At 37.5% G+C, this 21005-nt stretch overlaps 1 protein-coding gene across 3 annotated transcripts in view; it reads left to right on the plus strand.

Annotated features, from left to right (window-relative positions):
- Suz12 (SUZ12 polycomb repressive complex 2 subunit) overlaps window positions 1-21005 on the plus strand; it is a 45899-nt gene that overhangs the window by 20556 nt on the left and 4338 nt on the right. For 2 of the 3 annotated variants that reach the window (XM_039087645.2, NM_001427659.1), the window contains 9 exons: window positions 1720-1805; window positions 5157-5388; window positions 7216-7309; window positions 11629-11734; window positions 14904-15081; window positions 17242-17333; window positions 17520-17663; window positions 18187-18344; window positions 20544-20742. In XM_039087645.2, the coding sequence (XP_038943573.1) occupies window positions 1720-1805; window positions 5157-5388; window positions 7216-7309; window positions 11629-11734; window positions 14904-15081; window positions 17242-17333; window positions 17520-17663; window positions 18187-18344; window positions 20544-20742 (1289 nt within the window). Of the gene's footprint in view, window positions 1-1719; window positions 1806-5156; window positions 5389-6166; window positions 7090-7215; window positions 7310-11628; window positions 11735-14903; window positions 15082-17241; window positions 17334-17519; window positions 17664-18186; window positions 18345-20543; window positions 20743-21005 lie in introns of those variants that run through there. The other variant, XM_039087646.2, reaches the window with a different exon arrangement.

Here is a 21005-nt window from a genome sequence, read left to right on the forward strand (position 1 = left end):
CATAGATACAGTAGACATTGTCTCAAAACAAAATGAACAGAAGTTTGAGAGAATAAAGTTTTTTTTTTCTGTTATTAAAAAGAACACTTAAAAACCCAGAATAGAAAGCCAGATTAAGGTTTCTAACATTGTTGGATGTTGTGGCATGTGCCTTTGTTTACAACTCTAGTACCTAGGAGGCCTAGGTCTGAGGATCAGAAGTTCCGGACCAACCTAGCTTTCATGAACCCATGTCAAACAAACCAAATGGGTAAAATAGCAGTAATTATTAGATCTGAGAATTTATACACTTTGTTAGGGCTCCATTTTCATGGTAAGCATTGTATGGCAATCTTTATTTTGGACACTGGATTATTTTTGCTGTCTTAAAATACATTCATTCAATTATAATTTTCAAAAAGCTTATTTAGCCATTTTTTTTCCCTACGTATACTCTGCATAAAAAGGGTGAAATGGGTTTGTTTTATTTGTTTGCTTGGTTTTTTAGTGCTTTTAGTTATTGGTTTTCGTTTGGTTTGGATGCTAGATATCAAACACAGGGCCTTAAGTATACTAGAAAAGCAGTCAAACCCTGAGAAAAATGCCCACAGCCCAAAAGACAGATTTTTATGCTAAAAAGAAAGTTACCTAAAAATCTAACTCAGAAAAGAAACAGTTGTTTGATATATGTATGTATGTATGTATGTATGTATGTATGTATGTATATGTGCATTAATGATCTAATAGTTTTGCATTTTACTGAAGTATAGTGTTTAAATATTTAGGTTTGAACTAATACTATTGAAAATTTTAAAGATGAGTCTTTGCAAAGGTTTTTGTTATTTAATCAGAAATTATACACTCATACTCAAAACTATAATTTCTAAGTTTCGTAAGCCAAAGCATCGCCAAGTAGTAAATAAAAACTTAAGTTTCCTATTGCCACTTAGATCAGTTCTCTTTCTCCATCTCTTGCTTTCTTTCTTTCTTTCTTTCTTTCTTTCTTTCTTTCTTTCTTTCTTTCTTTCTGAGTTAGTCTCTTTTTTTATTGGATTTTTTGTTGTTGTTGTTTATTTACATATCCTCTTTCCTGGTTTCCCATCCATAAAGTGACTGCCGGCAACTGAACTGTATTTTTGGTTGTGAGCCTAGCCTTTAATGGCTGAGCCATCTCTCTAGCCCTCTTGCTCACTTTCTGAAACAAGGTTTTATTATATAGACCAGGCTGTCCTGAAACTTTTAGAGATCTGCCCTCCTCTACCTCCCCAGGGCCGGGAATAAAGATGTGTACCACCGTGTCCCATTATATACATTTTCGACCAATGGATTTTGAAAGAAGGACAACACACTTTTTTGATCTAATTCCCTATAACTATTTAAATCAAGCTTCCTGCCAAGAAGCTTTGCCTGCTTCTGTATGTTTTGAAGAGAAGATTTTCTCTACCATCATAAAAATAAATGTTAAGTTTTCAAATGAAATGTGATCAATAAATAGATTTACTGTAATTAAGATAATTGAGCTGTCTTATTTAAATTGAGAAAAAAATCTATAGGAAGATGTGAATATCTGTTTTATGTTGATTTATTTTTAAAAAGAATGGAGCTCCAAGTCTGGAGCTAAATTGGGAGGGTATGTTTTCCTTGTAGGAAGCCTTTTTTTGAGAGATTCTTCAACTTAAAAATTTTTTCTTATGTATACATTATAAAAAATCTTTTTAAGACATTGATCTTTCTATTTAGATAAGCCATCACAAAACTCAGAAAATGAACAAAATTCTGTTACTCTGGAAGTCCTGCTTGTGAAAGTTTGCCACAAAAAGAGAAAGGTAATGTATAAAAATACTAGTAGATGAAGTAGAATAATCTCTAACTGAACATGTTTCTGCATAGCTACTAAGTTTGTGAGCCATTTTTAAAACCTTAGAAATAAGAACGATGTTGAGGCTGCACATGACAACATACACCTTTAGTCCCAGCAATTGGGAAGCAGAGGCAAGCCAAGTCCACACAGTGAGTTCCAGGCCTGCCAGAGCTACATAGTGAGGCCATGTCTTAGAGAAGAATGGGGAGAGAATTTCTTAGTAGCTGACTTTCACTTATATAGCCTGTTGCCACCATTGTTGTTTACCTTGGTCTGAGCATCTGAATAAAAATCCAGTAGGAGTCATAGGAAGAAGCTGTGGCCTTAAGACAGATTCAGCCGCTTTGCTTGTACCATTTAGTCTCTTAGCTTGTATCTACTAATACATTAGTATGGACCATTTGTTTATTTGGTTGGTTGTAAACCTAGCCTTTAATGGCCAAACCATTTCTCTAGCCATAAAGGATTACGTCTTTTATTGTACAGAGGAAAAACTCACTGTCAACATTATCAACCATTAACTTACTATTGCATTGCTTCAGATTTTATTTAAAAGATAACAGTCATTTCATCATAGAAACAGTTGTCATAGTGCTGATTTCCGAAGTAACCCACTAAAACCTACACGTCGTACAGTTAATGGACTTAAGTCCTTGAGTCTTTTATTAACAGCAACAAAATTAATGAGGCTACAATAGGGGTTGGGGATTTAGCTCAGTGGTAGAGCGCTTGCCTAGCAAGCCCAAGGCCCTGGGTTCGGTACCCAGCTCCGAAAAAAAAAAAAAAAAAAATAAGGCTACAATAGGAATAAGTATTTCCAAAGAAGAGGAGTAGTATGTGTGTCTGAGGGTGTTCGGTAAGCACAGAAAAGAGTGATTGAGGATTTTTTTTTTGTTACTATGTTTTAATAAGATGTGTCATTACACCATAAGCAGCAGTTGAACTTCTCCTGCTGGTGATGCTCTCCCAGAAGGTTTTAGTCGTTTGTGAAATCTAAAGCTTTAGGGTATTAGTGAGATATCTTGTGTAGAGTAGTTTTTTTCATCCCTAAGTATTCATTTTATTTATACATATATATATTATATATTTATTATATTATTTATATATTTATATATTATTATATAATTTATTATATATATACATATATATATATATACAATTTTTTTTTCTTTTTTCCGGAGCTGGGGACCAAACCCAGGGCCTTGCACTTGCTAGGCAAGCGCTCTACTACTGAGCTAAATCCCAACCCCATAATTTTTATTTTTGCTTGTCTGTATATCAGTGCACCATGTGCAGGCCCGGTGCCTGAAGAGACTAGAGGATAACATCTCATTTTCTAGAACTTGTGAGCCATCATGTAGGTGCTGGAAATCAAACCTGGGTCCTCTAGAAGAGCTGCTAGTGCTCTTTTCTGCTGAGCCATTTCTCTAGCCTCGTTGTATTTCTTTAAAAGAAGTTACTATGTTGGTGTGTAGGCACATGTCTACATTCCTACCACAAGGAAGATTGAGTTAGGAGCATCAAAGTTTGAGGCCAACCTTCTGTTGAAAATATAGTTAGCACTAAGATGCACTATTTTTTTTGGCTATACTTCCACATAATTAGTTATGTAGTGACAGCATTTTTTCGGGTGATTGCTGAAGAAGCTAACAGATTACTGTTTTATAATGGTATTTATACGTATTTTCCTTTTCTGGTGTTCCCATTTATTACTCAAAATGGAAAATTAAGGGAAATGTTGAAATTGGGGGAGTTGAAGCATGCTTTTTATTTTTTTAAGAGTTTGTTTGAGGGTTGGGGATTTAGCTCAGTGGTAAAGCGCTTGCAAGTGCAAGGCTCTGGGTTTGGTCCCCAGCTCTGGGGGGAAAAAAAGCCTTTAAGAGTTTGTTTGCTGTGAATACACTGTAGCTGTCTCTAGACACACCAGAAGAGGGCATCAGATCCCATTACAGATGGTTGTGAGCCACCATGTGGCTGCTGGGAATTGAACTCAGGACCTCTGGAAGAGCAGTCAGTGCTCTTAACCACTGAGCCATCTCTCCAGCCCTAAAGATGCCTTCTAATTTCTGAGGTTTTTCTCTTTTTGTTTTTTTTGGGTTCTTTTTGGGTTTTGTTTGTTTGCTTGTTTGGTATTTTTGTTTTTCAAGACAGGAATTCTTGATGTATCCTTGGGTGTCCTAGATCTCACTATGTAGACTATGCACTCCTAAAACACAGATATCTGCTGCCTCTTAGTGCTAGGAATTAAGGCACCCAACATCACTACTCAATTTTATTTTATTTATTTATTTTTTTGTAGTGCTTGGGATTGAACCCAGGGACTCATGCATGGTCTACCACAGACCTTTATCACCGGCCCCTTAACTTTTTTTTTCTTGTATTTCTAGTTATTTCGTTTATATTTTAGGTTTAATTTTACTTTACTCATTTATTTTGAGGAATAGTCTTAAAATAGTTGTGCCGGTCCCAACTTACTATACCGTCCAGAATGAACTTGTACTTCTGATCCTCCACCTGTACCACCATGCCTGTTCATACAGCACAGCACTCGTGGCCTTGTGCATACAAGGGAAATTCTACCACCTGCACTACCTTCTTAGTCTTGTTTTACTTGCTTTTTTTTTTTTTTTTTTTTTTTATTATATATATGAGTACACTGTAGCTGTCTTCAGACACACCAGAAGAGGGCATCAGATCTCATTACAGATGGTTGTGAGCCACCATGTGGTTGCTGGGATTTGAACTCAGGACCTCGGGAAGAGCAGTCGGTGCCCTTAACCACTGAGCCATCTCTCCAGCCCTTTACTTGTTTTTTTATTGCTGGTAATTGAATCCAAAGCCTTGTACATGGTAGGCAAGTGCTTTAACCACTGTTCTGTATTCCAAGGCCCATATCTCTACTCCAGCCCATTTATTCCATGATGGTAATAGAAAACTTGGAAGTATTTTCAGGTCAATAATGGATAAACTGTATCATCATTTTTATTATTCGTACTAATCTTCAATTACTTTACTATTGGTAATCTTAATGTTCATTTTTAATTTTTGCTTCCTAATTTTCAGCAGTATATTATATTAATATTCCATTTTGTAATTGTGACTTATACTGCGTTTCTTTTTTTTTTTTTTTTTTTGGTTCTTTTTTTTCGGAGCTGGGGACGGAACCCAGGGCCTTGCGCTTCCTAGGCAAGCGCTCTACCACTGAGCTAAATCCCCAACCCCTTATACTGCGTTTCTTATAGCTTTGATTTTAAGTTTTAAGTATAATTTACTGTTGTTGCTATGTAAGTATAATTTATGAATCTTTACTTTGCAGGATGTAAGTTGTCCAATAAGGCAAGTTCCTACTGGTAAAAAGCAGGTGCCTTTGAATCCTGACCTCAATCAAACAAAACCAGGAAATTTCCCATCCCTGGCAGTTTCCAGTAATGAATTTGAGCCTAGTAACAGCCATATGGTGAAGTCTTACTCATTGCTGTTCAGAGTAACTCGTCCTGGAAGAAGAGAGTTTAATGGAATGATTAATGGAGAAACCAATGAAAATATTGGTAATTTTATTTCTGAAATTTCATGAGGTTTTATTATTGGAGATTAAAGTGGTTGTCGAAATGTATGAACTGGTATTTTTTCATCATATTTAGAATAGTGTATAAAGTTTCCTTTTTTTTTTTTGGTTCTTTTTTTCGGAGCTGGGGATTTTTTTTTTAACCTTGACTTTTTGCCAAGTAGTTTGTTCCTTTAATCCTGTGCTCAGAATGCTGAGTCAGTAGAACATGAGTTTGAGGCTAGCCTAGGCTACATAATTTAACAAGACATTGTTTCAAGAGCAAAATAAACCAAATAATAATAAAATAACTAAAAACAACCCCTTAAAACCTTGTTTCCTTCCTTAATAGATAAGACTGTTATCTTACTTTACTGGAAATTGACCTTAGACCTTCCTTAAGCTGGATGTCTACTCACTACTTAACCATGAGCTTTTCCTCTTTTTGCCTACCTGCTTCCCCTTCTTCCTACATCTCTCTTCCTCTCTTTATCTTTCTCTTCTTACTTTCATTCTGTCTTGAGAAATAGTCTCATCATCGCCTAGGCTGGTCTCAAACTAGACTCATGATTCTTAAAGCTCAGCTTTCAAAATGCTGGAACTGTAGGTGCATGTCCATGTACTAACTTGACCATGAACAGTGTAGCTCATATTACATATTGAACCATGTACCCATTTCTTTATTTTTCCAGCAGATCTGAATTCATCTTTGAGGTAATGATTTGATTGTTATATAGGTGCTGCCAATACAAAGATAATTAAACAAGCAATGCTATTCTCAGAAGGTTTGCAACTCAGTTTAGGGGATAGATAAGAATTAAAAAGTTGCATTGAGTGGGTTGGGGATTTAGCTCAGTGGTAGAGCGCTTGCGTATCAAGCACAATGCCCTGGGTTCAGTCCCCAGCTCTGGGGAAAAAAAAAAAAAAACAAAGTTGCATTGAGGGGTTGGGATTTAGCTCAGTGGTAGAGTGCTTGCCTAGCAAGCGCAAGGCCCTGGGTTTGGTCCCCAGCTCCGAAAAAAAGAAAAAAAAAAGTTGCATTGAAATGAACAGTTGTAAATAGAGGTATATGTGAGGTAATGTTGGAAACTCACATGAGATGGTTCTGGTCTAGAGACTTGTTAGTTATGAGAGGGCTCAGCTGCCATGTGGGTTGATTGTTGTCTGTAACTTCAGTTCTGAAGGATCTGCTCTTATGGGTACTGTGTGCGTGTGGTACATAGTGTAAGTGCAGGCAAACACATCCTACATAGAGAGTAAGAACAAATCTCTCTGAAAGGCTTTTATTCACACTGGAACTCCTGAGCAGTGATGAGGAACCTGCCTAGCATGAGTCATCATTCTAAACAGGTCAGCGCCTGCAAAGGTAAATTCTGACAGTAATGTTAGGAAGTAAAGGGCAGACCCAGCGAATTGTGAGGCCTGTAGTCCCAGTTCCTCCAGTACAGCAAGTCATAGAGTTTGGATTTGAAGGCCAGCCAATGTATAGCCATTTCCAGGCCATCCTGGGATATATTGTGAGATCATAATGTAGACAAATAAATGAAGGTCATAACACATGTTAAAAACCTAAAGTTGAAGCAAGTGACCCTCTATATAAAACATTATTATAGACTCGGGCAGTGCTGGCGCATGCCTTTAGTCCTAGCACCAAGGAGGCTGAGACAAGTGGAACTCTGACTTCAAGCCCAGCCTGATCCACAGAGTAAGTTCCAGAACAGCCAGGGATACACAGAGACCCTGTCACAAATAAAACAAGAAATTGCAGTTTGTACTTCTTATAAGTAATTGAGGTTTTTGTTTGTTTTTTTGTTTTGTCTTTTAAATTCAGATGTCAGTGAAGAACTTCCAGCCAGAAGAAAACGAAATCGTGAAGATGGGGAAAAGACATTTGTTGCACAAATGACAGTGTTTGACAAAAACAGGTAATAGTGATGGGCAAATAAGGCTTCAGTACTGTACTGTTCTTGAAATGTTTTTACTCTGTCGGTGGTATTGCTCTTGTTTGTTCTTCTACTGAATATGCACATGCTGAATATTTTTCTGTCTTAGAGAGCAGAGAACAAAGATAAGGAACTGTTTTTGCCTCAGTTGTTTATTCGAGTATTTTCTGAATATCTGCTCTGACAAATACTTCTAAACTGAGAGGAAGCACAAAATTCCTTTCTTCATGCTTCTAATGTAGGCTACAGACAACTCTAAACATATCAGCAAGTGTTGTGAAGAAATATTAGCAAGTAAGTCGCTATTGTTCATATTAGAAGTCATATTTGGGGCTGGAGAGATGGCTCAGAGGTTAAGAGCACTAACTGCTCTTCCAGAGGTTCTGAGTTCAATTCCCAGCAACCACATGGTGGCTCACAACCATCTGTAATGAGATCTGGTGCCCTCTTCTGGCCTTCAGTCACATATGCAGGCAGAATGCTGTACATAAAATAAATAAATAAATCTTTAAAAAAAAAAAAGCGTATTTGAACGGAGGCCAAGGTGACGTGGGCTATAGACAACTGTTGGGATAGCATCTAAAGCTAAGAAAGCCAGTTTCCTATAGTTCCTGTGTGACCGTCTGTATGGCGCACCAAGGAGTGAAACTCTTAGCATAAGAAAAAAAGATGACGGGGTTGGGGATTTAGCTCAGTGGTAGAGGGCTTGCCTAGCAAGCACAAGGCCCTGGGTTTGGTCCCCAGCTCCGGGAAAAAAAAAAAAAAGAAAAAAAGATGTAGGAAATACATAGATTTTTTTTTTTTTTTTAACAGACCGTTGAAGAATGGTGCTATGACTTCTTACACTAGGCTGATTATTGGTGCTTAGCAATATAATTCAAGAGAATAAATCTTAAAGTCAGATTTGATTGTACATCAATGTGTTCAGTTGAAAACACCTGTAGGGAAGGAGGCAGCTCAGTCACCGAGAGCTAACCTAGCATATGTATGACCTAGGCTTTGAACCCAAATAGGATGACTAGGAGAGGCTTAGAAACACAGCAGTAAACACACTAGAAAACAGTGATGCAGTCTAGTGACAAATTGTGAGGAGGTACCCACTGTAGGCTTCACTGATACTGTCTTCTGTGCAGCTAGGGGCACATTTTTGTTTTTTCATCTTCATCATCATCATCATCATCATTTGTACCATGTAAGCATATGTGTATATGCATTTTTTTTATTTAAATAATTTGTTTTGTTTTTCAAGATGGGTTTATTTTGTGTTCCCCTGCCTGACCTGGAACTGTCTCTGTAAACCAGGCTGGCATAGAACTCACATAGATCTGTCTGCCTCTGCCTCCCAAGTGCTGGGATTAAAGGCATGCACTACCACTGCCCAGCTAATTTGTTTTGGCTTTTCAGTTGAGGTAATATATTCTTTATATGGAATAGACTACTGCTTTTGTTTCAATGAAGAAAAATGCTAAGAAGAAACTAGGTGAATTTTTCCTTAAGCTTTAATTTCGAAAATGTGTAGGAAAGTTCAAAGACCTGCTGTTTGTGTAACATCCACACATTCTTTATATTGACTGTAACATTTTAGATGGTTTATTTTTGTTGTTTCATTTTTGTGCTGAAACATTTGAAACATATGCTTCCTCTCTGCCTTGCTCTATGCTTCAGCATGTATCACCAAAGAACAAAGGCATTTCCTGACAGCCACTTACCTGCACAGAGGGGCTAACAATGTCATCATCATCATTGCTGTTGTTATTAATAGTACTGAATATTGAACAAAGGGCCTTCTGCATGCGTTTTCCTCCTCATTTCTCCCATCATTTCATCATTTCTTCAATGGTATTTTTTTTTCAATGGGGGATGTTTTCTTTTGGATTTTTTGACTTTTGTCAGTATGAAGTAGCATTTTTTTTTTTAAGATTTATTTATTTATCATATACAAGTACACCAGATACACCAGAAGAGGGCATCAGATCCCATTACAGGTGGTTGTGAGCCACCATGTGGTTGTTGGGAATTGAACTCATGACCTCTGGAAGAGCAGTCGGTGCTCTTAACCGCTGAGCCATCTCTCCAGCCCTTAGCATGTTATTTTTAGTGAGTGAGTTTTCATCTGACCATGGTAGTACTCATTTGGCTGCTCAGATTATTCCAAGTTTGGGTATGAGGAGCCCTTTCAAGCTGATTCCAGGATTTCTTTTTTCCTTTACAATTTCCTTATTTAAAACTTAAAATCTCCTTCTGTTAATTCTTCTGAGAGTTTCTATTACTTGAGTCTTGGTATTGCTTTTAGTAAAGAAATTATAGTTATGAACCACAATCTTAAGGTTAGATGTATCAAATTTTTTCTTGTAATCTCGTATTGATGTCTTCTGAGAGAATAGCCCAAATTTAAAAACCATGTAGAGAGAGTTTGAAATACTGAGCAGAAGTAAAAACCTAAGACTGAGAGAACATAAGCTATTATAGCCACAGTGAAAACTATGTAGGTTTTAAGGACTGTGACCTAAGGAAAGTGAAATAGATCAAGTTAGATGCTAGCCTGTGCTTCCTTAAAGACACTGTCTCAAAATAGTCCCATAATTCAGTAGAATAACAAAGTATATAATAAATTTAAAAGAGAATATGTATATTCTTTTTAAACAATTAAAAAGATAAGATATCTGAAGTAAAGGTACACTGAGACATTATTTTATCACTTAATGAGATTGACAAATCAAAAACATTGATAAAGCACTGTTTATAAGGGTGAGGGGCAAAAACCTTCTAACATGTCAGAGGTAGGAAAGTGGTTTAGATTGTAGCTGTCAAATGAACACCCATAATAGAGAATATTGTGTAGCTGTATAAGAGCAGAAAGGAGACGGCTTTTAAATTCTATAGTGAAGGATTGTGTTTCCCACTAAAGTGATGTGTTCTGCAACGTCCAAAGTTAATTTTTAAAAGAAAATTGGATTAACTTGTTACACCATGAAAAACTAAATTCAGGTAGTAAGAGTATGGAGATGAGATCAAAAGAACCTTAACTCTCAACAATTGATAGTGAGAATCAGGCTTCAGTGGTTGGCTTTTCACTTGCTAGGTTTGGCTATTGTTACTGTTTGTTTGTTTTGGGTTTTTTTGTTTTTTTTGTTTTTTTGTTTTTTTTTTTTTTCTATTTTTCAGGGCTGGGGACCAAACCCCAGGACCTTGTGCTTGTTAGGCAAGCGCTCTACCACTGAGCTAAATCCCCAACCCCTATTGTTACTGTTCTTAAGGCAGGATTCTTAGTATTTCTGACTTGCATTCCTTTTCTAAAAACTATAAGGCCTGGAATGTAAGGATGTTGGAGGTTAAAGTAGCAGCATTTAGTCCAGTGCCTGTCACAGGCTAAAGTGTTCAGTACACCTTAAGTGTCATCGTCTAACAGGACCTCTGAGGTAGAAGAAAAGCCACAGTCTTCCTATGTGCAGTCTGCTGTTAACACAGTAAAGGAATGGGTTTAGAATAGTAGTGAACGTCACTGTATAAGCATGGAAATAAGATGTAAATCATGTAGTACATGAACATGTCCACACGTGTTAAAGCTATGCTGTATAACCTTGTTTGATTCATCATTTACTGAGCACCTGTATGTGCCAGGTTCACTTAGGTATCTTTAGTTTACAGGTTTGTCGTTATATCATTAGTTTACTGAGCAAACATGGCAAAAATGATTGCAGTTCAAACACTGACATGCAGACTTTGTAATGACTCCCTGAAGGGAGAATTGTAGCACTGCTCTTGTCCTGGTTTTAAAAGCATGAAATCTGCTTTATAGTTTACAGTTAATGCAGAAAATTAACTAGGTTTTGAAATGGGCATTATGTTTGTGTAGCTACAGTAATACAAATTTCTCTTGATATGGTCTTTGTGGATATAAACAGATATTTAGTAAGTTCCAGAATACTAATCAGGCATGGTAGTGCATAAATTGAATCCTAGCACTCAGACAGGTGGATTTCATTGAATGTACATAATAGAGAGACCCTGTTTCAAAAAGCCAACTTTCCAGCACGTTTATGAACGTAAATACAGACATTTTACAGCTTCAGAAAAATGTGGGTATGTTCATAAACACTTGTGCTGAAGAATGAGCTGGGTGTGTGTTAACCAAAGAATGCCTGATCCACATTTCTCTTTTTGTTAATACTGCTTTTGTCAGATCTGGATTGTAGGTCATTTAAAGTCTGCTATGTATGCAAGCTAGTATACCATTTTAATGTTTCTTAGATTTTGTAATACACAAGTTACTTTATAAAGTAAATGTGTTTTTCTTCCAGGCGTTTACAACTTTTAGATGGTGAATATGAAGTAGCCATGCAGGAAATGGAAGAATGTCCAATAAGCAAGAAAAGAGCAACATGGGAGACTATTCTTGATGGGAAGGTATGGATTACTTAAAGATTGGTTGTCAACTTTTATTTTGATTAATATTTTCATTCCCAAGTGGAAATTTTATTTGAAATAAGGAGTCTTTGTTCACATGAAATAATTAATTTACTTACTTGTGAGATAAGATGTTACTAATACAACTCTGGCTTTCCTGGAACTCTGTAAACCATTCTGGCTTCAAAAGCACAAAGATCCCTCTGCCAGTGTTAAAGGCATGCATCACATTCAGCACTAAATCTGTACAATGTGACATGCTTAGGGCATCAGGTTTGGTGTGGAGTGTCTTTTCCCACTGAGCCATATTACTTGCCCTTATATTCCCTGTGGTTTTAATACTTAGAAAAAATACAAGTGAAATGGCCTAGTCAGAAAATGTACTGAGAGCACGGTGCTGAGGAACCTGGCTGTCCCGTCTCTGCTGCTAGTTAGTTTTGTTGCTTTTGCAAGGTTAAGCAAATGTCTTGTTTCTTCAAATGAGGACTAGAACTGAAAAGATAAAATATAAGAATGAAATTCTATTTAAAAATTTTTTAGTGAAATATCATATTTAGAAATATATTTTATGTAAACTTGATCTATCATAAGGATCCTGGGAATCAAACTTAGGCCATTAGGCTTTGTAGCAAGCGTTTTTACACTGAGCCATCTCAACATTAACCAGCAAGTTTTAGCTAGTGAAGAACAGGAAGAAGCAATATCTAAACAGCTAGTTATTAAGAAGGATGGTAGTTTGACAAGATTTCTGATTGTATGTGTGTGTCTGTCTGTCTGTCTGGTTTTTTGAGACAGGTTTCTCTGGAGACCAGACAGGCCTCAAACTCAGAGGTTTATCTAACTGCCACTTAAATGCTAAGATTAAAGTGTTTGCTACCACCATCCAGCAAGATTTCTGATTCTTAATTTTACTTATTGTTACATATAACCTACATTTTCTTAAAATTACTGAAAGTGGATTAATGGGAATTACTTTCAATTAAGAATTTTATTTATTGAGACAAGGTCTTACTGTGTATATCTGACTGGCCTGCAGAACTGGGTGGCCTCGGTCATATAGAGATAACCTGTCTTTCTCTGCTTCCTGAGTGTGGTGATTAAAAGTGCTACAAAACCTGCCTCGTTTATAATTTCTAGCATATTGTTAATTCATGAAGTTGAGAAAATTCAACTTCAGGATTTTTTTTTTCCTGGGCTGGAGAGATGGCTCAGCAGTTAAGAGCTCTGACTGCTCTTCCAGAGGTCCTGAGTTCAATTCCCTGCAACTACATGGTGGCTCACAACCATCTGTAATGAGATCTGATGCCCTCTTCTGGTGTGTCTGAAGACAGCTACAGTTTACTCATATATAATAAACAAATTTAAAACAAACAAAAAAAAGTTTTTTTTTCCCCTCTACATAGTGTATTTCTAGGGAATCTCTAGAGTGCACCAGTCACATCTGTGACATACATATGGGCAAAAATGAAAATAACTTTAATTTTTATGAATATGGATGCTTTTTCTCGTATAACTGAAATTGATAAAGAAGACTTTGAGGGGCTAGAGAGATTGCTTAATGTTTAAGCATTGGCTCTTCTAGGGGACTCAAGTGCACAGTTGAGGTGCTCACAGCCATTAAGAGGGCACTATGCTGCACTTAATGTGCACATACCCACATGCAGACACAAACACATAATTCGATATAACTTTCTGAGAAAAATAAAAGGCAGTCTTGCAGATTCTTTGTCTGAGAATGAAAATTAGGGGAAGCAGCTATGATACTGTAGCAGAAGAAACTGTTCTTATCATTGCTGTACATTCTACAAGGTCATTCCACAAGAGCAATAGAGAAAAGGGTAAAGTAGAATATATGCCAGGGGCAAAAATAATCATACCGGGGTTGGGGATTTAGCTCAGTGGTAGAGCATTTGCCTAGCAAGCGCAAGGCCCTGGGTTTGGTCCCCAGCTCCGAAAAAAAGAAAAAAAATAATCATACCTTGGAAAGAGTGGTTTTGCTTAATTATTTTTTTGTTTCTTTCTAGACAGATTTTTGTGTAGCCCGGGCTGTCCTGGAACTCACTCTGTAGATCAGGCTGTCCTTCAACTCAGTAATCCACCTACCTCTGCTTCCCAAATTCTGGAATTAAAGGTGTTTGCCATCGTTGCCAGGCAAAAGTGTATATTTTAAGAGAAAATGTAATGGATTCATTTTTAAACATATTGTACATCAAAGCTACATGAATACAATCAATGGCTATATGTAAGAGGCTGTTGGAGACATGAGATTGTGTGACAGTCATTGTAATTGATAAATTACTGAAGGATAGCTGTGAGAATGATGCAAGTGGCTAGATTTGAGTCAACCAGATGGAGACCTAGGACAAATTCCCTTATTAGGGGAAGCAGCAGACACCTGAGATAATCCCTGTCCCCAAACCAAAGAAACACAAGCAAGCATGTTAGGAGCAGTCAAGGAGAAAAAATCACCACGTGTCACTCTACTGTGGTAGGGTTGGTCACCTAAGACTGTAGTGGATGGTTGACAGTCTATGGTGTCAATTTTGCTTTGCTTTGTCTTACCTTTTAGTTTTTATTTTTCAATTTTCTGAGAGAAGAGAAGAGGTCTCACTATCTAGCCCGGGCTGTCCTGGGACTGTCTTTGTAGACCACTTGGCCTCAAACTCAGAAATCTACCTGTCTTTATGTCCCAATCTCTGGGATCTCTGAGTATGCTCTATGACACTTCGCCTTGTTTTGCTTTATTTTTGATAAATTATAATTGAAGGAGATTTTTCTTGAAAATTTGTTTTCTGCCTCTTGAGAAATCTGAACCTAGTTCCAGTTCTTATGAATCTCAGAGGAAAAAATTTTGAAAGTCTGCTTTGTGTCAGTTGTTTTCCCATAATAATGCTAGAGGACCTGATCAATTCCCAGCATTAATGTTGTGTTCAAGATTCAACTCCAGAGTATCTCATGCCCTCCTCCTGCTTTCTTTGGCACTGCACTAAAGCACACCACAGCTGTGCACATGTTCTTATATATAATTTTAAAATTAAAGGTGGAAAAATACTGATTTTTAAATAAATCTACACTGGCATATTATAATGAGTATCTTCATTTTTGCAATATCTTTGACATCATCATAGCTCTTCCCTGTTTTATTTATTGATTTCTTTTTATTGTTTAGAGACTGCCTCCATTTGAAACATTTTCTCAGGGACCTACATTGCAATTTACTCTTCGATGGACAGGAGAAACCAATGATAAGTCTACAGCTCCTGTTGCCAAGCCCCTTGCCACTAGAAATTCGGAGAGCCTTCATCAGGAAAATAAGCCTGGTTCTGTTAAGCCTGCACAAACTATTGGTAAAAATACTGTTGCTATCTAAATTTTGTTTTTAATGCTTTAGGCTTAAAGTAAGTAACTCAGTTGGTTTTGTTGTGTTAATTAGTCAGGAAGTACTGTTTGTCTTATTGAGTAGCCATGTTATTATCTGTGCTGAGTTAGAGTTCGCCTATATTGAATGTAGGCTTCTGTGTGAAAGACTAGCAGTCCCCTCTCTAGAACCTTTGTGACATGTTTCTGGGAATTTCACTTTGTCTTTAAATTTTAGCAGTATTAATATGTCAAGTTTACTACCTTCAAGTGTGTCTCTAATTATCCTTGTGTTTAGAACACATTTTTCCACTAATTTGCCACAGATAAAGTGATTGGTTTTCAATACATTTTTAAAATGTAAAGGATGGGGTTTCGTAGAATATTTGCCTTGCATGATCTAAGCCCTGGGTTCAAACCCCTATTCTGCACCTAAAGAACTGTTGTATTTAAGTCTTAAGATATTTTAAATCCATCTCATCAGGACACAGCTCTTGACTTTAGAGCATCTAAGTATTTTTATCTCTCAGAAGAGGGGAGGTTTTTCTTTGATGTTGTATGATCATGTGTAAATGTTACATGCATCAAAAGATGAGGTGTGGCCTGCAGTTGATACATTTAATCTCAGCAGGAAGAGGTAGGTTGGAGGCTTTATAGTGAGACCCTATCTGCTTTCTACACACACCTGACAAAGTAAATGGATTCCCAAATCCCACATGGTGAAAAGAGAGAACTGACTCCTGAAAGTTGTCTTCTGACCCCCACATGTGTGGCCTGGTACATGGTACTTAGGCATCTCAGGGGGAAAGTCTGAAATTCTGGGGTGTGTGTCAGTTGTTTCCACATAACAATAATTCAGATTTTGTAAGTAGTTTCCACTTTGTAACACTTCACTTAACAAATGTTAAAACTTGTATACAAAGATAATGAATAAAATTTAAAAGCTAAGAAAGAAGTGCTCCTTGTCCTGGGAAACATTTCCTAAGTAATTCTTGTTTTGGTCACTTCTCAAAGTATTCTTGAGCTAATGGAATGGGTATAAAAATTACAGGGAAACCAGTAAACAAAGCTTTACGACAGGAGATTATATGTGAGATCATTAGTTTTGTCCCACACTAAATAATAATGTTACTTAAATATTTGATATTAAGTCTGGTGAAATGTACTAAAAACTTGAAGGATGATTTGAGGGTGGATTGATTTTTCCTTTTTTTTTTTTTTTTTTCTTTTTTTCGGAGCTGGGGACCGAACCCAGGGCCTTGCGTTTGCTAGGCAAGCGCTCTACCACTGAGCTAAATCCCCAACCCCGGATTGATTTTTAAAACCAAAGTTTTCACTTTTTTTTTTTTTTTTAGATTTTATTTATTCGTTTTATATATGATGAATACACTGTCACTGTCTTCAGACACACCAGAAGAGTGCATCAGATCTTGTTACACATGGTTGTGAGCCACCATATGGTTGCTGGGAATTGAACTCAGGACCTCTGGAAGAGCAGTCAGTGCTCTTAGCCGCTGAGCCATCTCTCCAGCCCAAGTTTCCACTTTCTAATAACCAGTCAAAACCACAGTCAGGCCTGGGTTTGAACCTCAGTGACAAAGCAGGTTATTAGCATTTGGGAGGGCCTGGGTTAAACCACAGCATGACCCAAAACAACAAAAATAGCTGTGGCCTTAAAAAACTCTGTGGTTCACTATGGTTTGTTTGTTTGTTTGTTTGTTCATTCATTCATTTATTTATTTATTTATTTATTTGTGGCTTAGGATATCAAGGAGTTCTTTGGGTGTTTTGGGTTTATTTTATTTTTGTTGACTTTGTTTTTTTTGAGGGAAAAAAAGTTTTCCCAGGGCTGTGTGGTGTATTTTTTTTTTTCTTTTCTTTTTTTCGGAACGTAATCCAAGCTCATGGGAGACAGAGGCAGGTGGATATCTTAAGTTCAAGGCTAGCCTGGTGTACAGAGAGAGTTCCAGGACAGCAAGGACTATACAAACAGAGTTATGGAGTGCAGTGTCATGGGTCCTCAATATAGGCCTTTTATTATCAGTTGAAATTAACAGAAATGCCATAATTCTATATCTTTGTTTAATAATTTTGGCAAGATACTTTATAGAAGGGAGTCTTTCATCAATTATGTGGGTATATATTTTCAGCTGTTAAGGAGACACTGACTACAGAGATGCAAACAAGAAAGGAAAAGGATACTTCAAATGAAACTCGACAGAAATTAAGAATATTTTATCAGGTAAATAAAACTGATTGGTCTTAAAACAATCAGAAAATCCATTTTCTATATGCAGTGTCTGAGTGTTTGAATGGTACACTGTTGTACAAGGAAGCCGTGTCTGAGTGTTTGAATGGTACACTGTTGTACAAGGAAGCAGTGCGTAGAAAGGTGCAAGTTGTGAGCTTGGCACTCTTTATTCTTCAGTTCCTTTATAACAATAATACAAGACAACAGACAGAAGCCAGAGACGACCTGCACTGCCCGTGGTGCACTCTCAACTGCCGGAAGCTGTACAGCTTACTCAAGCATCTAAAACTCTGCCACAGCAGATTCATCTTCAATTATGTAGTAAGTAGCTCTGCTTTGTGTTTACCAAGAGTGCACATCACACCTTAGTGCCTTAGATAACATGCACTTTGCATGTAAACAGTAAGTTCTGTTCACATTACAATGGGTGGTTCAGTTCATTGTATATTTTGAATAATATTTGCATATATCATATTTGCTGAATATATTTAAGGAGCATTTTCTTCTAAATTAAGAAAAAATTTATATAACATCTCCAGACCAATAAATGGAGACCATTAGCATTTTAACTCACTTTTTGTAGGGGTTTTGTTTTGTGAGACGAGGTCCGATTCTGTAGTTAGGCTGCCTTGTTTTCCTATCTGCCTTCCAAGAACTGGGATTGTATGTGGAGCCACAGGGCCTGGCGTACATTTTTTTTTCCCTTTAAGTCTTCAGGTATGCTTTTCCATTAAACTGATAATATTTTCTCTAACTATTTGAATTAAAAGAAAAAATTAGTTGTTTCATATACGATTATTAATAACTTCTTTTTCTAAACACCCTGTTTTTGTTTTCTTTATAGTATCATCCAAAAGGTGCTAGGATAGATGTTTCTATCAATGAGTGTTATGATGGCTCCTATGCAGGAAATCCTCAGGACATTCATCGACAACCTGGATTTGCCTTTAGTCGAAATGGACCAGTAAAGAGAACACCTATCACACACATTCTTGTGTGCAGGTGGGCAGAGAGATAGATAATGCTCTTTTATGTTTTTTATCGGTGTGTGTGTATGTGTGTGTGTGTGTGTGTGTGTGTGTGGAGAGAGAGACAGACAGAGGGGAGAGGAGAGAGGGAGGGAAGGAGGGAGGGCAGGAGGTGAACTGGCTCATGTTGGTGTCTCCTTCTACCATATGGGTTCCATGAATTGAATTTAGGCAGTCAGACCTAAATTGGCAGCATGTCTCCTACCTTTATTGATATTAGCATAACAAAGGGGATGGAGATAAAAAGTATTTTGGTAGAATATTCATTTCAGTATTGGCCAGTGAAGTAGTATACTCTGTTTTTTCGAAACAGGTTTTTTCTCTATAACAGCCCTGGCTCCATTTGTAGACCAGGCTAGCCTGGAACTCAAAAGAAATTCACTTGCTTCTGCTTCCCAATTGCTCGAATTAAAGGCATACATGCCACCATGCCTGGGTGGCGATTTTTTTTTTTTTTTCTTTTTTTTTTTCAGAGCTGGGGACCGAACCCAGGGCCTTGCACTTGTTAGGCAAATGCTCTACCACTGAGCTAAATCCCCAACCCCTGGATGGCGATTTTTAATGTTGCCACTCCTACATTGATTTGTGGTATTAAAGAATTTCCCACATTGGGTCTGGCAGGGTGGCTGGATGGTTAAAATTAGTTGCTCTTGCAAAGGACCGAGGTCTGTTTGCATATGTACACAGTAACCTGCAAAAAAAGGGGTATATTCTATTTGGGTAGTGTTAAATATAAATGATTCTTCCCCTGTCTTCTTAATGTCTTATGAGATGCTATACCAAGATAGCCCATTATTTCTCCTTTAATGAGCTTTGTGACCCTACAATAGCGGTGAATTTACAGCAGCAGTCATAAAGCCGAAAAGACAGACATTTTGGCAGATGTGAATCTGTAACTGTTCTACTTTGTGTTAGTCCATTTATAGCATAATAAATATAGGGCTGGAGAGGTAGCTCAGCCATTAAAGGTTGGATCACAACCAAAATAATGTATAATAATGTATGTGAGACAGTTTCACTATGCAGCACATAGCATTTATGAGTAAGTATATGCCATGTACATGTGGATGCCCAAGAAGCCAAAAGAGTCAGATCCCGTGCAGCTGGAAATACAAGCAGTTGGGATCTGTCCCGTGTGATACTAGGATCCTCGGCAAGCCCATTTCACCATTGAACTATTTCTCCAGCTCCCTCAAGTGTTTCCTCTTTGTTTTGTCTTTGTTGTCTCCTTGTTTGTTTTTTGGTTTGTTTGGGTTTGCAGGGGAGGGGGGTGGTAGGGTTTTTCTGTGTAGCCCTGACCATTTTGAACCTCAGGTTGTAGACCACTGTAGACATAAATTTTTTGCAACCTACTTTTCATAAGGATTGAACCTCTAGTGCATTACACAACAGAGGTAGTGGAAGAGAACAGTTAGTAGGATGGGGGACAAATGGACCTGGCTAACAATAGTTCTTTTGAGGGCGAGCCTCATCTTCTTTGGCAGCAGTTCATTCCTGTGGCAAACACCAAATAAGATTCAGCAGTTGCAGCCAGGTCCTTTCAGCAAGCAGTTACCAGGCAGCTGTAGTTCAATATTGAAGAAAACACCAGGCTTGCTATCTGCAAGTTCTTGGAAGCAGCAAGGTGCTGCAGGAACCCCTCTGGAATGCTGGGATCAAAGGCTTGCCCCACCCCACCTTTCCCCTTGAATGTTTTTAATGTGTCCTACCTAGCAATTAATTTTCCTTGTGTGCATTTTTGTTTATTTGCTTTCTTAGACAGGGTTTCTCAATGTGGTCCTAGGATTTACTGTGTAGACCAGGTTGACCTTGAACCTAGAGATCTGCTTGCTTGCCTCTGCCTCATGATTGCCTAGAATAAAGATGTGGGCAACCCCTGCCAGGCTCTCATATACATCGTTAATTTTTGTTTGTTTGTTTTTTGTTTCTATGTAAGTTTATTTTTCATAACCAGAAAGCCATTGTTGTCTTTGAAACTTTGTTCAATAAGTAGAACTGGGGCTATTGAGGGGATATATGTTGCATTATGTATTGAAAAAATAGTATAAGAGGGTGCTGCTTCAAGTACTGTTATGTTCTTTGTTTTAGAGTGTAGTAACCTTACAGATACTAGCTCATATTCAGTATCATATGGGAGTAGCAGTTGTCTTGTTTGATCTCTTGATTTCATTAGGCCAAAGCGAACAAAAGCAAGCATGTCGGAGTTTCTGGAATCTGAAGATGGAGAAGTAGAGCAGCAGAGAACATACAGTAGTGGCCACAATCGTCTGTATTTCCACAGTGATACCTGCTTACCTCTTCGGCCACAAGAAATGGAAGTAGATAGTGAAGATGAGAAAGATCCGGAATGGCTGAGAGAAAAAACCATTACTGTAATTACCTTTTTGTTCCTCCTCCCCAGCAGTCTCATACAAGTTTTATAACTGTCATTTACAAAGTTAAGTAAGGAAAAATTTACCTTTCCTGTGTGAGTTTTCATTGGATACTTTCATTTTTACTTCATTGCTGTTTTGTAATGTAGAATTTTTCTTCCAAGATAAATGCTTAAATAAAAGTTGGTTTTATTAAATGCTGCTGGATGTAGTGGCACATGCCTTTGTCCCATTACTCTGGGAGCTAAGGCAGGTGGATTTCT

Source organism: Rattus norvegicus, chromosome 10 (assembly GCF_036323735.1).
Source record: "Rattus norvegicus strain BN/NHsdMcwi chromosome 10, GRCr8, whole genome shotgun sequence".
Taxonomy (NCBI): domain Eukaryota; kingdom Metazoa; phylum Chordata; class Mammalia; order Rodentia; family Muridae; genus Rattus; species Rattus norvegicus.